This window comes from Pogona vitticeps, chromosome 3, assembly GCF_051106095.1.
Source record: "Pogona vitticeps strain Pit_001003342236 chromosome 3, PviZW2.1, whole genome shotgun sequence".
NCBI classification, from domain to species: domain Eukaryota; kingdom Metazoa; phylum Chordata; class Lepidosauria; order Squamata; family Agamidae; genus Pogona; species Pogona vitticeps.
Window position 1 is genome coordinate 183,015,428 of NC_135785.1, and position 25,538 is coordinate 183,040,965.

Sequence of the window (25,538 nt, forward strand, 5' to 3'; positions counted from 1 at the left end):
AAGCAGAGATCTATTTGAGGCTTGAAATCTGTGTCTTTCAATGTACAGTACCTTGTTCCTTTCCTTTTTGTTTAATCCAAATGAATCAGTAAGAATAAAAAAGAGAGAGATTAGTTGAAAGTGTGCCTGCTACTTTAAAACAGCATAAAAATAAAGCATACGATCTTAGTTTCAAGAAATTAGTTCTATATTTTCTTCGTCGTCGTTGTCTAGTCGTTTAGTCGTGTCCGACTCTTCGTGACCCCATGGACCAGAGCACGCCAGGCCCTCCTATCTTCCACTGCCTCCCGTAGTTGTGTCAATTTCATGTTGGTTGCTTTGCAGACACTGTCCAGCCATCTCATATTTTTTCTTAGGGGCTGCTTATTCTATCACTGGATTTTGAGTGTCTCTCTGTTTATCTGTGTATGCAGTGATGCTCTAAAAAGTTTGGACTTCCTTATAGAACTGTATGCAGTCAGAGAGGTGAATAGCCTGAGGCTATGTTACCTATGATTGGACAGCAAACTTTGTGATGCAGATTCATGCTATGAGATGTAGAATGCTGAAATAACGACGGGCTGTGTATTCAAAGGGTTGTGTTTTTTGCTTTAAAAAGAATAATTGTATCAAGTGAACTGCAAATATAAATAGCAAGTCAACTAGCTACCAGGATCTTCAGATGTAGCCCCTAGCCAGAAGTGAGAAAAGTATGGCCCTGGAGATGTTGCTGGACTACAGTTCCCAGCATTCTTCACCATTGTCTACACTGGCAAGGACAGGTGGAGACTGCAGTCCAACATCTGGAGAGCCATTAGTTGTCCACCACTGCTAGAGGCCTTTTAATTTCCATAACATTCAGTCAGTATATTGCTAAATATCAGTTGTGGAATGTGTGTGTTTAATTTTTTTTAAATTATTGTATGGATTTTTCTGTGTGGCCCAAATAAATCAATAGGACTACTTAGTACAAACAATAATAGGTTCCCCTATACTTCTCCATGTCTTGGCCACGGCAAGCCAGGGAGAATGGAAAATCCAAATAAAGGTGAGGACAAATTGTTTCTTTTTCACACTCACATCTGGTAGTTGCCACAGTGGATAAGCGGGACTTTCGGGCAAGTGGGCATTTCTTAGCAGTTCTTACTACAAAATAATTGCCAGTTGGGGCATAGATTATTCTTGGAGATTGAACATAGGTAGAGAGATGTTACCTCAGCCCATGGATGCAACCATTGTTTTCCCATTTAGAACCCAAGACCACTGTAGAACCATCTTCTGTTTTTCTTCTTTTTTCTTCTTATCTATAAAACACAGATAACTTTAAATTTAATTCTAACAATATTAATTCATGCATGCATGCATGCATGTGGTTTATTTAAATAGACTCCTGAAGAAGTATTGTTCTTCCAATATGCACATACTGTAAATATGGATCTTCGAAGCTTAGAGGAGTGCTGGATATGCTGACGGTGTGCATAACTAGCCAATGATAAGATGATGCTTTTGCTCCTGTAGCATCATTTTACCACTGCTCAGTGAGGGAGTCTTCAGTATGTCATTCCTCTCAAAAGTTAGCTTTCTGAACTTTGATTGTTTCCCCTGATATTTTACACTATTTTGAATCATCCAATCTTATTTGTATGCTTGCTATCCACTCACCACTAAAACAACCAGGTGAAACCAATAGTGTTCACTTCATAAAATAGTGTTCTATTACAGTACTCTGGTTGTTCGCTGAACATAATTCACTCACTGTCTTCCAGATTAGTTTAGTTTAAGCTCATTCATTTTGGTTTAATTACAACCAAAGCCAAACCCTCTGCCTTTGTGCTTCCTGTCATTCTAATAAATCTTCCCCAGGTTAATTTGAATGTCATCTTTACTGATAAGAAAAGGATTTTAAAGCTTAATCTAATCACTTCAAGCAGTTTGAAGATGCATTTTTCTGGAAGTTCATTTGATTATCTGCAGAAAATATTTTGTTTTGTATATGAGCAATCATTGCAGTGGTACCTTTTATTAGGTTTAAGAATATTTACAGTTACATAATTGATCCATCCAGTGTGCTGTGCATTCAAGCTCAAGAAATGCTTTTCCGTTCCTGACCTGATAAGCTGTTGTTCTTGATAGCTATTATATCTACAAGATATCTTGCTGCAAGACAGCAAAATAAACCAGCCATTGGTTCCCTTTAAGTGACTAGTAATAGAATGTCTTTTAGACATTTATCAGCATCATTTCATTGTAAAACTCAACATTTTTATAAATGTACAAACTGCATGCAATGATACAGAATTATGAAACACATTTTTCAATGTGCGAGTTCTTCAGCAGATGGATCAGCTTGCATTCATTTCTCATGTGCTCATTTAATTTCAGTTTGCTCTGTCTGGTTTCTGCATTAGCATCTGATTTTTAAAACTGCAGAGTTGTATAAAATATATTTTCCTCTGAAGTGCACATTTAGTATCCACTGTGCCCGAAATATGCAATTTTCTAACATTTCACTTAAAAGACAATTTTTCTAGATAGACATAGATTCAAAGCTCTATATCAGAGGGGAAAGATGTCCAGGAATTCAAGACCTCTTTTGTTTCTTCAAATACCTTTCAGAGTCACACTGTTCCCCCCACATGAAAAACCACTTTCTGAATGTGTTTTTTTTTGGGGGGGGGAGGTCTTTTGCTACAACAAGGAGAGATCACTGGAGCAGCAATTTACATTTTTTACCGCTACCTATTTTGGGGCAGGGAAGTCTGTAGAGGGTGGAGGAGGCCAGAGGCCATATAAAAAGCTCTGGGGCCACATACAGCCCATGGGCCTCACGATTCCGCTTCTTGCTGTGGAAAAGGACGCCTCAAATGTACAGTTCAATCTTGGTCCAAAGGGGGAAAAAAATCCTGCCCAGCTCCATCTCTCAGTAATTGAGTTTGGTTCATAACCACTATACAGAGGATGGGCAGAGAAATAAGTGTCAACAATGAAATAATTCACATAGAATCTTCAATATATGCCTCAAGAGAAAGGAAGTCCCCTCTTCTTTTTACCCCTTAAGTCCTGCACTTGGGAACTGACTGAGTTTGGGAATGAATTGACCAAGGGGACACCTCCAGCTGGAAATTTTGGGTTGGCCATATACCTTAAAGGAGAGGTTCATGATGATTTCCCCCTGTGTTTAATTCGGGTTTTTTTTAATGTTTAACTTATTTTGTTTTTAATTCTTTTCTTTTTAATTTTGTGAGCTGTATTAGGCCCCCTTATTGGGAGAAAGGCAGCCTATAAAACAAACAAACAAAAAGTACATATGATGGTCCCTGCTAAGCACTGCTCCAGGCATGTGATGGTTTTACTAAGACATTATCCATTGCCTTTCGAAGATGTTCCCATTAAAATAATCATAATAAAAGCTATTGTAACAACCTTGGAGCCATATTATAACAAGCAATCACAAGGTAATAGTCAAATGGTTTCTGATGGATAGGATTCTGATAAGAAATTAGGAGAGGGATCAATTCAAGTACTGAATATCTAATGCATGGAACTTGGGGGGGGGGGGGGGGACTTTTCTTTCAGCCACTGTGCCTCTCAGTATCACCTGGGGACATTTTGAAGGTCCACGGTGAGCTCAAAGAAGAAGGAGACTGGAAGTGACTGGAAGCAATGCTATTACTATATGAGAATAGTGTATCAATCCATAATACCTACTTTTACAGAATATTCTTCTCTGAGACTATAAACATGCAACATTACTTATCTCACTGTTCAATTGAAATTGTATTTGCAATATATAACTATGGTCATAGCATTAACTTAGATAAAGAAACAATAATAGTCACAAACACTATATCAACATGATGTGCTGACTTAAGGGGGTGACTAGACAATGGGTAATTGCATGGATGGTGAACAGATGATTGCTTCATGTGCTGTCAGGGTCTTTGCTATATTATTAGGGGCACAGGATTCTGTTGCCATGGACTTTATGCACACATGACCTGTTTATCTTGGGGCAGATGATATACATTGTATACAGAAGTCCCAGATTCCATCCTTTGTGTTGCAAGGTAAGACTGAGAAAAATGTATCACTAAAATCCAGGAGTAAGTCACAGCTAAAGTAGGTCCATTGAATCACTGGATCTTATGTATGTGTTGACTCACCAAATCCCCATTGATTCAGTTGACCTACTGTATTTGCAATTTAGTCCTGAATTTCAGCCTATGTGTTACCACTCAGATAATATAGATAAGATAGATTAATACTATGTCATAGCAAAAAGAAGTTCACTCTCTTGTGTTTTTTTTTCTTCAAATTATTATGTTGAAACTAGGCGTGAGTAGAGCTGTTTACTTCTTTTTTATATTAAAAAATTACCAATGTTTGCAAATTTTCTTCATAAAATGTATGGAAAGATCTTAATGATTTTTTAAAAAGCAAATGTGGGAAAAATGAATTAATTACTCTCAAGTGATAACTGAAATGTCCTCTGTTTATCAGCCAGTTATGCAAATGTATAATAGGGTATCAGTTTGAGTATGTTGCGATTTACCAGAGAGACAAATAAAATATCTAATATAGATTTTGGAATAATGGTACAGTATATACTCCTGTTTGTAATTTCGTTTGATTTTTCATGTTCATGCTCTCACTAGGAATTTCTCATCTTACTGAGAGTTATGGAAAAATATTAGTGGTCAACACAGAAGTGTTTTTTCTGCCATTGCTTATAGCTGGTTGTTAATGCTTTTTCATTCTTTCTGTTTACAATAATAGAGTACTAATTAAGCTGTTTTTATTGCAGACTTTATGTTACAGACTACATAAAGACTCTGTTACCTGACAAATGCATTGGAGAAGTATAAATAACTCCTGCTTAAAGTCATTATGTGAAAATAATAGCTTCTATTTGGCTAAAATAAATGTTTTTGCAACAAATGGACTAGCCACTGCATGAGCCATTCATCACTCTTATACTCACACTAGAAATATGAAGGCACTAAAAGAAACATTATTTCCATCTATTCATTTAGATTTTATGACTGGTCTTATTTTGTTTAGACATGAGAGTTGCAAAACTCCTTTTATAATGTTTATAAATGTTTATAATGTGGTTTGGTGCGAGAAATCTTATACCTACATTCAAAAAAAATGTTTAAAAGACCAAATGATGACATTAAGTGAAGCCTATAGAGCCCCAATCATTCCCTCATTCTAGTGTTTGCCCCTAATCAAGGAAGAGGTTTGAGTAACCAATTTTGTTTTGGTCCCAGCAAGATGAGTTTCAAGCCTGACCAAGGAAGAGCAGCCATGAGTTTGTCAAGAGGGACAAAAAAGGCAAATCCCAAGTTAACCTTCTGGCAAGGCAAAGCCAAGCAAACAAGCCAGATTCTGATGAGCAGAGTCCACACAAAACTGGTAACACCCTGGATACATATCTATAAAGTTCAGCTTGAAGAGTCAGGTGAACAGTGTTGCCCTGTCAACAAGCAGGCTCAGACTTACTCTTAAAGGGGCTTTCAGTTCTTGCCAGTTCATTCCACATCCAGTAGCAAAGCCTCTTCCTATCAAAGAGATGGCTTGCTTGAACAACAACTGTCTCTAATGTGAGAAAAGCCATAGTTTTGCTGGCCCTTCTGGACTGGATATTTTAGAAGCAGAAGGTAGCATTGCAGCTTCCTGAAGCCCAGAAACCTGTGGCCTGAGGGCATCTTTTGTACTAAAGCTAGCAGAAGAGCAAAGACACTGTGGATGGGATAACCATTTGCTCTGAAACCCACATACATGTGGGTTTCCAAGCAAATGGTTATCCCATCCACAGGCTTGTCCCCTGAGCACAAGAATTATAGTTCACATTCATGAAACCTTGAAGCAACCATTTATTTAAGGCCATCCAGTTCTTTTTAGCTCCACAGGTCATTTGATCTACGTGGGATATTGAGCTGTCTAGCATATACTTTGCAATCATTACAATAGGTGTGATATCTGCAGGATCAGTACCCAATGCCTGAAAATATTAAATTAAAAAAAAAACCCAGAAATACGTATTTCCAAGGTGTATTAGCAGAATGGGCCATTAGAGGGAACCAGAGACTATACTATATATAGCGTTTCTATAACTGCACTTTTGGGTATCCACAGGGGAGGGGGACTTGGAACCAATCCCCCCCCATGGATACCATGGCCCTACTTTATCTACATCATGTCACAGCATAGCAGTGATTAGGCCACTGTGTCCCTTGGCCTGTTTGCTCCCCATTAGTACAGTCCTTAAAGGACGTAACACTTGCTGCCAGAAGTCCTAATGTAAATCCAATGGTGCATTCTAACTGTAGCCAAAAAAGAAAAAGAAAAAAGACATTGCTTGAAAATCCAAATATACTGTATCCAGAGTCATTTAATCAGAATCCAGAAAAAAAAAGTGTGCATGTGGCCCCCCACTGCCTTTTTATTGGGATATTGGGATAATAAACAACAACAACAAAGGGGGAAAGGTTTACAGATTGTCTAGTGACTCTCTAATTATAAGAGTCTGAGATATTAAATTGTCTTTGAGTTATATGCCATGATATAAATTTTTTGGAACTGTTCCTACAATACGACCACAATACAGACACCTGTCATGAGAATTAGGAGAGAAGAGAGATATTTATATCATGCCAAGTTGTGTCAAACACATGGTTTAAAACATGTTTCAAGTACTGCTTCATTTTTCTAGCATATAGTACCATTTATATTGAATACAGTAATACATGAAGCTGTCAGTTGAGCAGTTTCACTGCTTTTCATTAAAACTCATGAACCTTAATACCAGAAAACGATGGTTTTAAGACTTCAACTTGAGTATTCACAGCATTGTAATAAATTAAGCGTACCAGGCATCTACTTGAGTAATTTGTGTTCTGTTAATCTTTTTTTTCTTTTTTGAGGTGTGGGAGTGTCTTAAAGCAAATACAGTTAAGACAAGTCATGATGGTTGTTGTGGGTTTTTCGGGCTCTTTGGCTGTGTTCTGAAGGTTGTTCTTCCTAACGTTTCGCCAGTCTCTGTGGCCGGCATCTTCAGAGGACAGCAGTCTGTGCTCTGATGTAGTTGGCTTTGGGAGTGCAGTATTTATGGCTGTGGGATATCCACACACATAACTTTTAAAACATTATTCATCAGAAAGATTTTGGATACCTCATTTTATCTTGATTACATGTCTGCAGCAGAACTTGACATGAGATAGACTGTGTGATTAACAGACCATCAGTGTTTGTTTTATGTCAGACCAATATACTGGTACCATATTTAAATATATCCTGTGAAACAAAGTGAATTAATTATCTTTATATTTGTATTATAATATTCAGTGTCCAATTACTACAGCTGTCCCACTTTCCACCGTCTGTGCTGGTTAAAAATAATTTACTTGTTACCAACCTACAGGCTGCATGATCTAATAGAAATCTGAAGCAACAAGGTGTTTTGTGGTATCATAACGACTGACAAGTTTTATTTGACATAAAACCATTGTACAGTGTAGCAAAAGATTGTGCCAATTAAAGTGTGTTAGTCTTAAAGGTACCACAAGACTCCTGGTTATTTTTTCTGTAACAAGCTCATACATCAGAATCCAGGAAAGTAACAGAAAATTTAGGATATGTTTCTGTTTCCCAAACTTTGTTTATATGTTGCTCAAAATTTTCTCCAGATTACATGTTGATGGGGGCAGGGGAGAGGTTGACAGTATAGAACAGGGGTCTTCACAGTACAGTCCACAAGTCACATCTAGCCCTCCTGGACTTTTTATCCAGCCCATCCATGTGTGTGTGCACACAGACCTGTGGGTGGGCAGGTGGGAATGCGTGCGGGCAGGTGGGAGCGCTGGCAGGTGGGCGGAAGTGTGTGCATACGTGCAGATAGGTGGGAGTGCATGTGTGCAGGTGGGTAGGTGGGAGTGCATCCATGTTGGTGAGTGGGCAGGGGTTGGGAGTGCAGGCTCTCAGGAATACCTGCAGCAGTGTGCGCACAGTCCTTCTGCCCTCGAATATATCAAAATATATTATGTGGCCCTCTGTGTGAAAAGTTTGGAGACCCCGGTATAGAAAATATTTCATGTTTTAAAGGAAGTGAGGGAGAGAAAAGGCTACTGTAAATTCAGACTTTGGTGTAATTTTTGAAGGACTATTTGATTCTGAAGAATGAATTAACAGAAATTGTGGTCCTGTTTCGAAAAAAATAAGAATTAACGGCTGGGACTGTATACACACGTGAAACGTCTGTTTGCAAAAATAATTTATAATGAGTAAAAAAAAGAGAAGCTTTAAGTTTTCTACTATAAATAGTAGATTAATTGAACACTTTTGTTCAAGCGTTTTCATGTTACTGCATTTGTATGTGTGTCTGTATGTACGTGTGCATGTATAAGAGAATGTCTCATTGTCCCAGGTGCTTCTTCTATATTCCGTATCTCTAAGAGAAAACTGATTTGCTTATATTTACTTTATTTAACTAAAAGCACACTTTAGAAAAGTAAGATCACTGATCAGGAAAAGAAGTTAAGCATTACATGCTAATGAAATGACCTGCAATTTTCTGCCCCCCAACACCCCTCTTCTTCCTAGTCTCCTAAATCAGCATTTATCAGTGCTGCAAAAAAGGCCAGATTGAAGTCCAATCCTGTTAAAGTGCGATTCTCAGAAGAGGTGATTATTAATGGCCAAGTGTCAGTAAGTACCGAGATCTTTTTTCCTTTTGGGGTGTGTGTGTGTGTGTGTGTGTGTGTGTGTTTGTGTGTTTGTGTGTGTGTGTGTGATATTTACTTACCAGTAGACAAACTGAATTGTTTCCAATTCAAATTATATAACTGCAATACTTGTGTGAGAGCAAGGTATGTATAATGGACACCGTTTTTTAAAACCTTTAAAATACATATTTTTTTAAAAAAATTATTTATACAGAAAGAGACAAAAATGAAACAAAAATAATACATAAAAACCACATACTAAATACAACTGTATATAATATGCTCCCACCCACCCCCATAGAGACCATTTGGAGATATAACATATTTTCCCTCCATTTATAGAGCCGTATTCCCCTTCCAAAACTGCATTTACTCTTGTGAAGGTGCACAACCATTCCCCTTTATCGATAAATTCTACCCAGATATCAAAAAATGTTTTCATTTATCAAGCCTTTCTTTAGTTAATATTGCACATTAAGTTATCATTAATTGCTATATTCCAAATTTTTTGTATATTCCAATTTTTTTGAATATAGCATATAATATATACCAGTCATTTAACTGATAATCATACTTTATTTTCCAATTCCTTGCTCCCATTAATAAATCTGAAATTAATTATCTCATTGTCAAACTCCATTGCTCCTTGTCAAATGCTGATAAAAGCATTTATATCTAACTTAATTATTTCATTTATTTCCTTGCAAACCAACTGCCAAAATTTCGATATATTCTCACATTCCCACTATATATGAAAATAAGTACCTATTTTCCGAAATCCTCTCCAACACAACTTTAAATAATTAGTATCTACTGTATTTGGTTTATTTTCAGCAGAGTTAAATACCATCTCCAAACAGATTTATAAAATTTCTCCTTTATCCTTATAGACATAGATATTCTTTTATCCCATATAGGTTATTCCATACCTCAGTATCTATTTCCTCTCCCAAATCATATTCCCATAATGTTTTTTAAAAATCTTTTTGGTCCTCTTCTCTTATTAATCTCCTGTAAATTCTACTTACTACCCTTTCTGTTGTCTTATTTTCATCTGCTATACCTTTTCCTTCTGTTATACAATTTCTTCAAATCTCATAAGATTCCTATGTTTACCATTTCTTTTTATCTCATCTTTAGTTTGCACTTTTCTAATGCAAGATGAATATGCTGGAGTACATCCAAGCAAGACAAGCCACCACTAGATACACCCACCACATATGTTTTATAGAAGTACTACGTTTATTGGATGGCAAAAGATTTTGTAATTGTAAATGTTCTGTACTATGTCAGAGGATGGCTAATATGCAGATTCATTGTTGGAAAACGATAAGAGAAATTCTCGGTCACTACCTATCACTTGCTGTAACATATACAGTAAATCTCAAACTCAGTCAATTTTTCCCCACTAAAAAGGTTGTTTCACAATTTTCAGATCAGGATTATCCCATAGAGTTCAGTGTGTGCATATGGATTACATTTTAATTGACAAGAAATGGTGTGCAATGCCAGCTAAAATTATAAGCGGGCGAATGTCTTTTATTGCTGCATGAAGAGACCCTAAAGTGAGTTAGACAAAAAGCTGTGTCAAAATAGGTTGATTCCATAATTGCCCATGAAGTGCTAGTTGGTTGAATCATGTTTGCTAATGAGGTGTATGGATTAAAAGTTATAGCAAATTGAATCCAACTTCTGAAAATGACAAATGGATCTTCTTGAGTGAAAAAATGAGGAAGTGAAGCCCCAATAAAAAACTTCCTAAATGCCATGTAAATTTGTTGAAAATAACTTTAAGAGATATTAAATGGGATGACATGAAGGACATACAGTATCTGTACCAAAACATTCATTATAAGCGTATTCACTTCATCCCAGATAGTTAATTTAAGTGATGCCCATAATGGACTAAGTAACTAAACCACGACAGGCATAAGTACCAATTTATTTTTATTTTTTGAAGTGGAGATATTCAAGATTTAATGAATGGTTTAACAGTATAACCACAGTACAGTTTCCCCACTTATTTGTACCTTCATAGATTTTATGCATAGCTACTTGCTAGAAGAGTTCTGTACGTTAAAATCATGCCTTGTTTGGAAAAAACAACTACATGGCAGAGAGTTGGATTGCTAGGTCATGGAGCACTGGCTGGTCTGAGGAAACTTAGATATCCGTAGTTCTCCAGGCAGGGAGAAAATTTCAGGGTGAGCGTTGCTGGAGAAGGAGAAAGTGTGAATTCATCCTGTGCACTAACTTTAATACCTAGGCATCCATCTTCTCCTCACCCTCAGCTGGCAACTTGGGTTATTGGCTCGGAGTGAAGGTGTTCATACATGTGTTTTAGAGCTAGTGCAAGAAGTAAACATTGTCTCAGACAGTCTCTCTCACAAAGAGATATATTATTTTGCAGTGGTCACACAAGGGTTCACCTCCCGTGTAACCATGCATTTTAATCTCTGGTTTTGGCCCTGAAATCTCAGAGAATGAGAAGTTGTGGAGCTGGTGACACTTCCAGAGAGCAATCTTCATGATGAAATTCATCTATGTAAAATTTCATATGATGCTATGATGGGAAAATCCTGTTCTCTTTTCAATGCATTTTCCACAAGGAGCATGATTTTGAAGGAAACATATTTTTTTTCAGACAAGCAGATCTGAGGTAGTACCAACACAGGAGAGGATAGTGGTCAGTCAGCCCTAAGGCATGTTGATCAGCACTTCAAAAGATCCTCTGAGGGTCAGGAGAATACCCTGAGTAAAAAGGTGTTGCAGACAGTACCACAGTAAGGTTATTGCTCCCTGAGACATTTTAATAATTTAAAGAACTCTGTTATGAAACCAAGGACACAATGAAGTATTTGGTTCTTAGTAAAGTAAACAACATTTCAGTATAAATATTTCATAGGCAATCATCTCTTAATACAGGAGCAGTGGAATCCTTGCTATCAGAGATCAGCGTTGCTTGAGTTTTACATCTGGCTGCTTTGGAATTCAGCTTCCACATTTTGTCCTTCCTCCATTTCTGTGAAGAATATGCAAACATTAATTAGACAGTTCAATATGATTTATTCCTCCCCCCTCCCGTCCTTTCCATGAGCTATTCTGCAGCAAAGTTTGCTCTCAGTTGTTGGTTTGCATTTGTAATTTTCTAGAAGAAATGGGACATGATAATTGCTGTGCAGTATCATGCCAGGGGTTTGTTGAGCATCTCATGCTGTGCTGGGTAGAGCAGGGATGTACAGAAGAATGCAAACTGAAACAACATGCAATTTTCTTCCCCTTCCTATCATTTTTATTCCACAAACACACCAGTGCTTAATATATTTTTTAAAAAATGTTTCATACAGTGGCACGTTGTGCAAAAGGAACTGTTGGTGGAGGAACCCCAACTGCTGAGGGAAAAAAAGCTATATAAAAACCGAGACTGTTTACAATATTTCACTAATTATTTACAGCCATGTGATGAGCAATCAGCATTAGGATTTTACCATCTCAGGACAGAGAACAGTTCAAATTTTGTGTCTCCATATGAGGCACTAGGAAGCAGCTCCATACTGCAATTAGAAATGTAACGACTGATTTTGCTTTGTAAGAGATAATGGGCTCTGTTTCAGATGATAGCAGGACACTGTTGTTTATCTACATTGCACTATCCAAAGATTTAGACTAGCATTTTTAGACTTGTAATATAAGAATGCTAATCACAATTTATTGCTCTTCAACAGGAAACAGTAAAAGATAATTCACTTCTTTTCATGCCAAATGTTCTGAAGGTGTACCTTGAAAATGGGCAAACCAAATCTTTTCGCTTTGATTGCAGTACTTCAATAAAGGTAGGCTCACTTTTCAGAAATTTTACTGTATGTTACTGCTACTTGAGACAGGTGAAATATTGTAATCAAGACCTTGTGAACAAGCCTCCTTAACCAAACTGCTTTGAAAAGGCCCTTCAAATTTTTCACTATGAAATTCTCATGAACATATTCCAAATCCCTACTATGAAGTTTCCTCATAGCCAATTTTGTGGAGTGTGAATTGAGGACCTGGTAAGATATGAATTGTTTTTATGCTCATAAAATCAAATGTGGTTTTCAGTAATTCAAAACTAGGGGTGATCAGCTTAATGGCTGCACCTTAATGAAAATTGCATGGTCTTCACTATGAAATTCTGAGATGCTGCCAAAAAAGTGAGCCTGGTGTTCCAACAGAATGAATGCATAGTGAAACATAAGATATTGGTTGCTAATTCAATAACTTGAAATCTGTTAAGCAATATGTGTGCTAGAGTTGCGCCGATGGTACGTAATTTTTTTTCTCCATAGTCGTGAATTGCCTCCTACAGTTCTGTGAAATATATCACAACCTAAATAACAAGGTGAACTTACAAAGTAAGTTTCATAATGTGAGAAGACAGCCAAGATAAAATGGCCTTCTCAGATATTTTTCAGAGAGCAAATTCCCTCATGATCTGCTACACGGTATGATTCAATGAGGTTGTGCAGTTGCTGCATTTTGCAATTGGTCATGGTTTGATATGGTATTCAATAGATGTTTCATGTTTTAGAAATACATGCCTTATTAGAATTGTATCCTTCCCTGAAATATAAGTGGGAAAGAAGTCAATGCTATTCACTCATTGCTGCTAAACCAGAGATGAACAAAGTGTGCCACCAAAGCTGTCTGTGGCCTCTCAATGTTATTTCTGAGATTCCAGATGTCACTCTGTTGAAAAAGAATTGGCATAAACACTTGGGACTCCTGGAAGACTCCAGGAGTGGTAGTTTTGCCATGAAATCGGATACAAGCTCCCTTTCTCTCCTAAAACCCAAACCTACAAAAATAAAACTGGAAGTGGACTCCAGCAATATACATTTCTGACTTACCATATATATATATATTGCTTGATTGCAGGGGCTCTGAGAGTGAAAAAAGGGCTCCCAGACCCTCTCTCATCGCCCACTTGCACTAAATGCAGAAGGATGCCCCATTGCTACAATTTCTGGATTCTTTAAATCTGCAACATTATTAGAAACCACTGGCAGGGTCCTCTTGTGATACAGCAAAGTGTTAATTTTCTTCCCATAAAGTTTGCCTTGCAATCAAGCAAGGCAAAGATCAGCCCTTAGGAATGAATGGGGCTTGTGCTTACACAATGAAGCACTGAATCCCTCCATGTGCAAGTTTGGAGACTATTGAACCAGTCATGCAAAGGAACAGAAGTAATGGACAGGATTCTGCTCTGACTTTAGGATAGGTTGCTAGGAATTTTGCCCACCATGCCTAAATATTTTTGTGGTACAATAATTGATGCAGAGGGAGTTAGGTATCAGTGGTACTGGTATTTAGAGTTGTGTGGAGGTTGGATCCTTGCCTGCCTTAGCCTTCACCTCTGCCAGCATTTTTATTTATTTGATTTGTTTTCCTCACCACCCCTCTTAGTACAGCTTAAGACAACACAATGATGTCAAGAGGATGGTTCCCCCTCCAAGTACACAGTCTTTCCTGTGTCTCCCCCTCATGTCTTCTCTCCATCTCTCACATTTCACATTTTCATTCACTTGATGACTCTAATTACTTTTTCTGTGTATTCTATATCTTTTTGTTCAACCTCCTTTTCTAAAATGTAACTAAATGTTTCAGTACATTTAGCGTTTTACTATGTGGGGAGCATAGACATTACAACATTGCCAGAAAATCAGTCTAACTAGACCTCAACTACAGTGGTGCCTCGCTTAACGATGTTAATTGGTTCCCAAAAAAACATTGCTATGGGAAAACATCACTAAGCAAAACATCATTTCCAATAGGAATGCATTGAAAACCAGATAATCCATTCCAATGGGAACGGATTACCATCCTTAAGCGAAAATCGCCATAGGAAACATTGCTAAGATAAACAATGTTTCCCCCATTGGAATGCATTGAAGCCTATTCAATGCATTTCAATGGTTTTGACAGGTCCGTTTTCACTATTTTTAAAGTGTCTTAAAATGTTCAAAAACTGTTTTAAATGCTTGGGATTGTCAGTGCACCTTGTAAAACCTTTTCAAACTTAATTTGGCTTTGTTCTGAGTCTTCGTTAATTTTTGGTGAATTTTTTTTCTCCCCCATTGGAATGCATTGAACTGTAGGTTTGACAGGTTTGATATGGAGGCAGTGACAGATTTTACTTTCTTGGGCTCCATGATCACTGCAGATGGTGACAGCAGCCATGAAATTAAAAGACGCTTGCTTCTTGGGAAGAAAGCGATGACAAACTTGGACAGCATCTTAAAAAACAGAGACATCACCTTGCCAACAAAAGTCCACATAGTAAAAGCTATGGTTTTTCCTGTAGTGATGTATGGAAGTGAGAGCTGGACCATAAAGAAAGCTTGGCCGCTGAAGAATTGATGCTTTTGAATTGTGGTGCTGGAGGACGCTCTTCAGAGTCCCCTGCACTGCAAAGAGAACAAACCTATCCATTCTGAAGGAAATCAACCTTGAGTGCTCACTGGAAGGACAGATCCTGAAGCTGAAGCTCCAATATTTTGGCCATCTCATGAAAAGAGAACACTCGCTTGGAAAAGACCCTGATGTTGGGAAAGTGTGAGGGCAAGACGAGAAGGAGATGACAGAGGACGAGATAGTTGAACAGTGTCATCAAAGCTACCAATATGAATTTGACCCAACTCCGGCAGGCAGTGAAACACAGGAGGACCTGATGTGCTCTGGTCCATGGAGTCACGAAGAGTCGGACATGACTTAACAACTGAACAACAGCAAAGTCACATTGAATTTAGTGGTGCTGGGTAGACTTATATTGGATTACACTTTAAACAAATTATTCAAGTTCCCACAGTCAAAATGATTTTATTAACCAATGTTCTTTTAAATCAGTTAGTGATGCATCTTCCTCCAGAACTGAATTCACCAAAACAGAAGTAATTTCCAAGCCTTAAACAGTGACCTAGATTTCTTTCAGAAAGAAATAGAAAATAGCAGTCTTTATGGATGGATGGACAATTATGAAAGAAATCAGAACAGCATTTAGGCAAATTGGTATTTAATTGTTATTTTAGAAGCAATAACACTTACCTAAAGTTAAAGATTGATGTATAACATTATTTAACAGTATCCCCTCAGACACTAACCCTTCCAACTCTATTTTTCTATGATTCTGTAATTTAGTAATGGAAAAATACCAAGGATATTAGTGTTGAAAGATGTCCTTTAAAAATGAAACCATTTCCACTTTATAGTGGTTGCAATGATAATGATTATTGAGGAAATGCAACAGAGGGGATGTTTATGGAAATATGTCTGTGATGAGATTAAGGAGCTGGGGAACATTAACAATGTAATGCATCTTATGTGCGAGACTGTAAAGGGCATGAGAATATGAATTTACAGCCCCTGGAGGCAGCTGGTTCACACCTTTTTCTATCTTTTGTTCCTCTATCTCCTGTCCGGAGTGCTGAGATCAAGAGGACTTCAAAGAGGAGTCTAACACTTCCAACTGTATCTTTGTATATCAAAGCAGGCACCAGTTGTCCTTGCAGTATGCAGTTTTCAAAGCTGGGAAGGGGGCATGTAAGAATGATCTAAATGGATTAAGAGTAGTAGCCTGATGGTCGGCCAGGTGTTAATGGGTCATCCAGCTGTATAAAGGAACCTTGGAGAGGTGGATTCCTTTCTCTCACTCTGGGTCCTTTGGGAGGGGGTGATTCCAGGCAAGACTTTTCCCCATTCATGGACATTCCCTGACTCATGAGGAGAACTTTGCAAAGCTGTGCCAGGGAACAAAGAGATTGTCTCCCCAGATTAGAGTAACCTATTGTTTAGGATTCCCTGGTGTGCCTCTGTTCTGTATACTGTCATCCAACAACCCATTTGCTTTTGTAACTGGAAGTGTTTTTCTACTTTTTGAATTGTTTGCTTTTCCCTTTATCCTAATAAATTTTATGAACCCATCTCAGGAAAGAGGAGAGGTGTAATACTAAAATTCAGAACTTTAACCTTGACCAGGCTACTAAAATTGGTAATATTGATTTCCATGAGAGCTGGTGGCGGCCTGGCACACTTTTAAGAACCCCTGGAGCACTCATGGCCTTGCAGGCTGAAGGCACCTTGAGGAGTGAAAACATTCCAACAAACACCAATAGAGCATGGACAGAGTTCCTACTCCAGTCCTCTGAAGATGCCGGCCACAGAGACTGGCGAAAAGTCAGAAAGAACAACCTTCAGAACACGGCCAAAGAGCCCGAAAAACCCACAACAACCATTCCAGCTAGGACGCATCGCCTTTCCCCTACCCTACCTCCTTGTTCTCTCCCAGAGACAGCAGGAGGTAGCATGCCATAGCAGTTATACAGGAGTCCAGCTGGTGGGATCTGTGACAATGTCCATAAAAGTAGATTTCAGCTGCAATCCCCTCTTCCTTATAATATTCAGTTTAACCTAACAACATGACATCCTCATTATCCTGACTGTTGCCCCATTCTATATCATATCACTGATTTGTGTTCCACCAAGTGTACAAAAGAAGGTCTAGCAAATGGCTGAGATAATGCTATTGAAGTAGCCCACTCCTGGTTAAAAAATAGTCTAATTTATCTTAACATTTTAATTTGTTTTAATTTTACCTATATTTCATATGCGTACATAATTTTAAATTATGCTATGCTGTGGTATAAATAAAGAGAGAATGGTGTGTCTGGGATGTGATACAATGGTACCATGTTATGCCTTGCGATAAAATAAACATTGGTCAGTATCCTATCATGACAACATCGAACTAAAGGGCAGCCATATAAGAATCAATCCCTGGTTTCCCATTGCACTCCCTGGGTTCCCATTGCACAATTGATCTGACAACCAGTTCAAGAATGTGAGAGTGTGCCTGCCACAGCAGGGGGAGATGCTTACACAATTGCCTTTCCACTCCATGTTTAGACAATAGGTTATTGGCCATTATCTGGAAGAGAAACCATGAGACACAGATTGATGATATTTCCACATCTTGAGGAAATCCTATTCTTTTCTGAGTATGGAAAGAAATAGCCCAAACATAGGAGCTGATGGAGGTGGAGGAAGCCAAGCAGCAAACATACATCTTCAGGGCAGAGAGATGAAATGTAGAACTGAAAAGTCACTATGGATATTGACACATTGAGCTAAAGTTAATTGTAACTGAGGCCACAATTATTGAATTCAGTGGGAGTTACGTGGGAGCACACATGCATAGGATTTGAACTGCAGGCCCCTTCGAAAAGATGGAAAAATTGAGATGGAATTCACTTAATTCCCATTGATTTTAATGGGACTTGAGGCACAACTCTGTGCAAATATGTCATCTTGTGAATCCCTTCCGTGACAAAAACGTGACACACAAACTGTATAATTAAGCTTCATGGAGTTCAGTGGGGTTCTTTCCTAAGTGAATAATATAGAACTGGAACCTTAGGCTTCAATTTTATGCTCTCAGTTTAGGTTTGCTTGAATGCAACAAGACTTAGAATAGACATGTATAGCTGCAGATCCCAACTATATATATTTATCTCTTCTTCGTTCTTTGTTTTTCATACCTCTGCTTTAAAGGATGTCATCTTAACACTTCAAGAAAAACTCTCCATTAAATGTATTGAACATTTTTCATTGATGCTGGAGCAGAAGACCGATGGGTCTGGAACCAAACTTCTTTTGCTACATGAACAGGAGACTCTAACTCAGGTTGGTGTAAGAGGGCAATTGCATGTCTTAACAAGATACTGTATTTTTTTTTACCTTGAACCTCTTCAAAACCCGTTGCCTGATTGTTTCACTAATACCACAATCCATCCACTTCTGCTGTGATAAATGGTGATGCAGGAAACACCACTGGGGGACTTCATTTATTAGATCGTTAGGGAAGATTAAGCCTATTCTGCTGCATGACACTGTGGGATTCTTGGAAGTACTTGGTTCTGGCCTAATTCTGCTGTCACTGGAATCAATTGCTATTTCCTTTGCAGTTTTGTTTTGAAAAAGACTACCTTTTTAAAGAGTCACTAATGGCTTGTTAGCACTTCCCTCTATGTTTGTGTGTGTGCCTACCTTTTAAAGATTAGAAGGCAGCTTGTTAGAGGAAGATAGAGAAGTCTATTATAAACTGGGAAAGTATATAATAAGCACTGGCCAGAAAAAGCAAAACTGTTCTCTAAAGACGGATGAGAATGCCACCAATTTTCTGTCAAATAGAGGGACATAGTAGGGTGCACTTCAGACAAAGGGCCTATCCAGACAGGGGAATTTGAAGTGGTCTGGTTCACACTTAATCTCTCACTTGAGCGATCCTTCTGTTTACACTGGAGTTATTTCTTGTATAGTGGTACCTTGACTTACGAACTTAATCCATATTGGAACGGCGTTCGTACATCAAAAAGTTCGTAAGTCAAAGCAAACTTTTCCATAGGAATGCATTGAAAACCATTTAATCCATACCTGCTGTTTTTCATTCATACGTTGAGGTGCTGTTCGTAAGTAGAGGCATTTGTTCCAATAGGAACTAATGCAAAGCTGGTAAATCCATACTCTACCACTAGGGGGAGAATTTTTTTATTTTTTTCTTCTTTTGACCTAAGATGGACTTAGGTCAAAAAAAGAGCAGGAAAGGGTGTTCCGTTCACAACTCAAAGCAACATTTTGCGAATGGAGCCATTTGTAACTCGAAATGTTAGTAAGTGGAGACATTCGTAAGTCGAGGTACCACTGTACTTGGAGAAGGGTCCACGCAAGTCTTTGGATTGCCAGTTTACTTGTGAGTAAGGGGGCAAAAGCAGAGGGTGTTGGCAGTGGGGCAAGCTTGCAGCAGCACTTCTGACATGAGGGGAAAATATTGAGGTGAAGATTGGCAAGATGGAAGGGGGAAACCCCCTTTTCCCTTTCTTTCTCCTTAGCTGGGATTCTTTTGGGGCTGTGCTGCCTTGTGGGGATAGACCCCATGGAGTTGACATTGCTCCTTTCCCCATCTTTTCTTTCATTCATCCAGCTGCAGTGGCTTTCTTGCATGGTATTAGTACACTGTGTCAATTAGGGAAATATTAAAAAGAAGATGATGAAAATAGAGGAGGGGGTTTCTCCATCCTTCCTTTTAATGCCACAACCCACCTATTACATCACAGCATTGTTACCTCAAACAACGTCACCCACAGCTCCACACAGGCTATACAGTGTGGTAATTAGGATTGTGCTGAATTGTACCAAAAAGAATACATGTCCTAGCGCTGTGCCAGAAAGGTGTCTGACAGCTCTTAAAGGGGCAGGACGGATCTATCTAAGTAGAAACCCCAAACCATACCAACAGCGATTTCTATACTAATCTATGTATCAGTCTGAACAGGTCCAAAGTTAAGCATGTTTGCATCTCGTCCATTTCAACTGGAGAGATTTAAGCATAAGATTGTGTACTGTGGGGTCACCTCCTTGTCCCCCAGACAACCTGCTGGCAGTTTTAACAATGCCAGGACATCAGGAGTGTGTGTGTCTGCTTTGTCTCCTACACTACCCCTTTCCCCTTTCTTTAATTATTTACCCTCTTCTCCTTTACACTGAAACAAGTGGGATCTTAAAGTTGCTTCACAACTGACAAGAAAGTCGGTGACAAGTCTGAGGAATGAATGATATAAGAAGTACAGTTGTGGCGTATGTAGCAGCTGTACTACTCTTAAAAATATACATTGGCATCTGGGTTGCGAGTCTAGATGAATGAAGAAATAGATATGGCTGGTTTGTTCAGTCACTTATGTGCTGTGTTACAAAGACCGTGATCTAACACAAGGGCACTGATTTTCTAGGTGACCCAGAGACCAAGCTCCCATAAGATGAGGTGTCTCTTCAGAATCAGTTTTGTCCCAAAGGATCCCATTGACCTTTTACGAAGGGATGCCGTTGCCTTTGAATATCTATATGTGCAGGTAAGTTACAAAGCTTTCATATATGCTGAGACAAGTCGGGCAGCATGCCTTTCCTTTGAGTGTAATTTTTTTAAAATGTGTCCTTATAGTCAAGATGATCTTACTTTCCAAATGTTTTGGTTATGATGGAAATGGCATTAAAAATAACACGCTGGCTTACAGGATCACTTGGGATACAGGCAACACTGAGGCAAATTGGGTTTTATTGCTAATTGTACATATTGATTGCATTTCTATTCTATTCTCCCTAGAAGGAGTTCAGCCCCCTCCCCACCTCATAATTAAAAAAAATCAAAGAAGTTAAGCAAAGGATCGATAACACATGGTCTAAAAGCTACTATGAGCCTCTTCAGACTCTTTTTTAACTACCCTCCGTGCCCACCACTACCAAAAAAAAAAAAAAAAACCTACATAGCTGAACGCTGGTAGGGGCATCACCATGTAGGGAAGGGTTCTTCTTGCCTTCCCTTTCTGTGCCCTGACTCCAGCAGGGCTGTATACAGTAAGTTAGTCTCAGGGAGTTTCCAACCACTTTAGCCCCCCCCCCCAGCCACACAGGTTATCCACACCTGGATTAAGCTGTGCAGAATGACTGATCAGCATCACTGAGTGAGCTGACAGACTAAGTAGGGATGTGGATTTGGGTCTCTGTGATCCTGTCCTGTGTTCTTTACCTCTTTTGATACTTTCCGACTCAAAGAAGATTGCTGTAGCCCAAAGTCCTCAAATAAGACAGGTTTATTATTTAACAAATCTTCAGTTTAATTTGTATGCATGCCTTCAGCTTCTAGTTTCAACAGTAAGTCATAAGTCTTAACTTTCTCAAAACACAACAAATCCCCTTTGAATGACTGGGGTGAAGAACTCGTAACTCCCCAGTTCCATTTACTGTAGGTATGGGGCCCGATAGCTCAGGTGCCTGGTTCATTAACCTTATTGCTGAGGGTGGTAAACCCAGCCCACCTGTGGCTCCTAAACCTTCTTGCCCGGGTGTCGCTTCATGCTTGGTTGGAAGGGAATGGCCCCACGGGATCTCCCAGGGTTCTCCATACATCTCCTTTGCTCTCGCCTCTGGGCCTCTCTTTGCTGCCAGGCTTTGTATTCTTTATGCTGCTTTTTTTTTTGTCTCCCCCCCTCCCCCAATAAGATGGTTTTCTATACACTTGTCTCTTCCATTCCCTTTCTGAGGAACTTGAACTCTGTATTCACGAAGGCTTTCACAGCCGGAATCTAATGGTTGTTGTGGGTTTTTCGGGCTCTTTGGCTGTGTTCTGAAGGTTGTTCTTCCTAACGTTTCACCAGTCTCTGTGGCCGGCATCAGAGACTGGCAAAACGTTAGGAAGAACAACCTTCAGAACACGGCCAAAGAGCCCGAAAAACCCACAAGAACCCACTTGAACTCTACCTACTCTTCTGTCCAAGGATCTTCTTGGACTATCTCTACCAAAGCCTCCTCTGTTTCTACCTTCTTCTCCTGTGCCCAACAAACTTCCTTCCTCCTTCTCTTTTGAACTGTCCTCCTCTTTTTTATCACCCTCTTTTATAACTTCCTTCTTTCCCGCCAAATTGGCGTCTTCTGGTGTTTGGGATTTTAAATGCAACTCCTGTAACTCCCCCACAAGGTTTGGCCAATCTTTCTCGGTCTTTCTGCTGGTAGAGACAGACGGTACACTCTGCGGAGTGCCTTTGGAGGTACTCCCAGCCTCATAGTCTTCTCAGCCCAAACCTCACACTTTGTCTACTCCACCAAAGGCTCCAGAATCCCCATAGCCTCTTAAAGAGGAAGCAAGGGGAAGACATAGTTAGTATTCTGTTTAGCTGGTCATGTGTGGAGTTCTCGGCCTATCTTTACCCTCCATACCACATTCTTCAACCCATCTGTTGGGTTCCCTCTAGTTTTTGCCTGGCATCATCTAGCTGCAGAACTGAAGAAGACTGTTTTACAAGGTCTCACTGAAGGTACTGAAAAGTGTTGTTTGAACACTCAAGCCCTTTTGTCTAAGGAGCTACAGACTTAAGACCCTTACTTTTTAGCTCAGCAGAACCAAGGGACAGTTTGGTGAAAACAATCACATGACCTTTTATTCAGTACATAGGAGGAGGGAATCAGCCTCCAGATCTTTTGAACTGTAGTTCCTGTTATCGTGGTTTCTATACCACTTATCATGTCTAAATGTTACTGCAAAGTGATGATCTCCTACCAGTTCCTAAACATTAGCCATGAATGGATTGGGCCAATTAAAGCTGTGGGCCAAATATCTGGAGAGTCAAAAGTTCCCTGCCCTTATTGTAGGAATTGGCTAGGACATTCCACTTCTTGTAGAGACAAGAGTGATATGAGATCTAAATTCCTGCTCCTTTCTCCCATTTGGGTGATGAAGTTCTAACCTGTTGTGCTTGGCATGGTAGCTAAAAAAAAAAAAAACCCTGTGTGTTCTCTGCACATGGAAAAAGAATGAGGACATAATCTAGTAGCTCCAATTTAACAAACTCCATATTATGTGTCAACATATCCATGTGTTTTTTATAGGTACATCTCACTTTGTGATCTTCAGAGATTTTTGGATGGCTCATGTGGCTGTCACAATTCTTGTTAATTATAAGCTTGCCTTTTAGAGAAGAATTAGTCATAATGCAGGTGTTTTGTGTTTAAAATCAGAGATTGTTGAGCCTGATACTCCCTCTGCTGGTTTTTTTGACAGAGCTGTAACGATGTGGTTCAGGAGCGGTTTGGACCTGAGCTGAAATATGACATTGCACTGAGACTGGCTGCATTACAAATGTATATTGCCACTGTGACCACAAAACATACACAGAAAATCTCTCTGAAATACATTGAGTAAGTCTATACAATGCAAATTCTGGAATATATGGAGTATATGTCGATTGCTCTGCCAGCCAAAGTTGTGTTTCCAATAAACTCTGCTGTAAATGACTAGTAAAATCTAATGCTTTGATGGCTTATTCAGCAAAGTCTCACATTTAACCTTAATGAAAAGTTAAGCCGTGTGTTATGCATTTGGGATTGATAGCTAATTCACCTTAAGATAGTACTGTTATTATTTAAGTCTTGCCATATCACTAGAACCTTTGCCCCACCAATATCACTTCCTATTTACTGACCAAAATCCTCTTGGCTAGTTACTCTGGCATAATACAAAAGGCCATACCTTAAGAAGTCTCTATAGACATTATCTGTTGCATAATGAGCCATGCTGCAGTATAGAACCGATAGTGTCTATGGAGATTTCTTAACTTCAGGAAATTTGCCTCCAAAAGTTGAGCCTTTTGCATAGCTATGCAAGAGAATTTTGGCCAGTATTTTAATTTATCTTTGCCATTAAGATGATACCACTTCCCTCTACTCTGTTTATGATGTCATAAATGAAACAGTAAATGAGAAAAATAAAAAATAAAAGACAAGTACTGGGTTAAAGGACTCTGTTCTCTGTTCAAGACAAGTATCCATAGTACAGTGATAAATATGCATACCACTCAGCTGTAGACGGGTAGATTTGAAAGGACTCTTTGCAGTGTTCCAAACAAAATAATCTTCAAATCCTGAGAAAGAGCAGGATCTCTAATGTATGAATGGTTATTCCTCTCCCTTCCAATGGGCAAATGTGATCTTGCAGCTGGCAGTTCTGATGATTCTAGTGACATTATCACGTACACCCAAGTGCTTAACTGTTGCCTTACATAAGTTATCATATACAAATAAAGCAGAAACTTTGTGTCGTGCAGTCTATACCAGACTACTGACTGAAGCCAGATATAGGTATCATATCACTGCCCTGCTATGATAGCTGCGCTGGCTACCAGTTCATTTCCAGGCCCAATTTAAAGTACTGGTTATAACATATACTGTTCAGGTCCAAGCTGTCTGAAGGACCTTCTCTCCTTATATGAGCCTTCCCAGGTCTCAAGGTTTTCAGAAGAGGTCCTTCTCTGAATCCCATTGCCACAAGTGAGGGCCTTCTTTGTGGCTCCTCCCAGGTTAACCTCCCTTGTGAGGTTAAGTTGACCCCCGCCTTTTATCCTCCCATAAACAGTTAACAACTACCTCTTCAGGCAGACTTTTAATAACTACGATTGAGTCACTGGGTGTTGGGTTTTGTTCTTCTCAGTGTGTTTTCAAAGTTTTTAAATGCTTTTAAGTTATAATTTAATGATTTGTAATTATTGCAGCATGTTTGATTCTTTTGTACTCTTGTAATTTTTTTTTACCAATACATGCTTTCAACATTGTAAGCTTCCATTGTTCCCTTACTTGGAGAAAGGCAGCCTAAGCCTACAATTAATTGATTAATTAATTAAACAAGCAAGCAAGCTAGCTAGCTAGCTAGCTCAAAGCTTCAGGCAGGTTATGCAAAGGAAAAGGTAATGATTTTGCATACCTTGTTTGCTCGCTTGCTTTTTTTGTCTTCAATGAAAGTTATTCCTAAATTAAATTACGTAGTATTGCCCTGTGTACACTGCAGTTTTCTTTTTGCTTCCTGTAAACCATCATTTTGCATTAGTCCTAGTTAGCCAAATCTTAATATTTCAAACATAACATGTCTCCATTGTTGGTAGAAATGAAGAGCAGTTAAGTGAGTTTACATTAAGTACTGTAGGTTTTGAGTATCTAAAGGTTTCTCCATGTATTCTGCCAGTGTGAACTAATGCCTAGGTATCTCTGTGTCATCAGAAATATCTTAGATATCTGCATACCATCATCAATGACCACTTGTAATGTTTAGTAGTGCCTTAGTGGCTTTACAGGTTAAACGGATGTCCATCGACCAAGAACAGCTTATGTGCTATATCTACAGTGTACAACAGGTTCCAGATTCCATGTATTTGACATACTGCACTGGCTGACTTATGTAACAGTACAGTCAAGATGGCAGAACCAGTG

General features: G+C 38.9%; 1 protein-coding gene across 8 annotated transcripts in view; it reads left to right on the forward strand.

Moving 5' to 3' along the window:
- FRMPD4 (FERM and PDZ domain containing 4) overlaps nucleotides 1–25,538 on the forward strand; it is a 403,518-nt gene that overhangs the window by 362,965 nt on the left and 15,015 nt on the right. For all 8 annotated transcript variants that reach the window (XM_072994369.2, XM_020786781.3, XM_072994367.2 and 5 more), the window contains exons 6-10: nucleotides 8,584–8,688; nucleotides 12,431–12,538; nucleotides 18,285–18,416; nucleotides 20,519–20,638; nucleotides 23,341–23,477. In XM_072994369.2, the coding sequence (XP_072850470.2) occupies nucleotides 8,584–8,688; nucleotides 12,431–12,538; nucleotides 18,285–18,416; nucleotides 20,519–20,638; nucleotides 23,341–23,477 (602 nt within the window). The remainder of the gene's footprint in view (nucleotides 1–8,583; nucleotides 8,689–12,430; nucleotides 12,539–18,284; nucleotides 18,417–20,518; nucleotides 20,639–23,340; nucleotides 23,478–25,538) is intronic.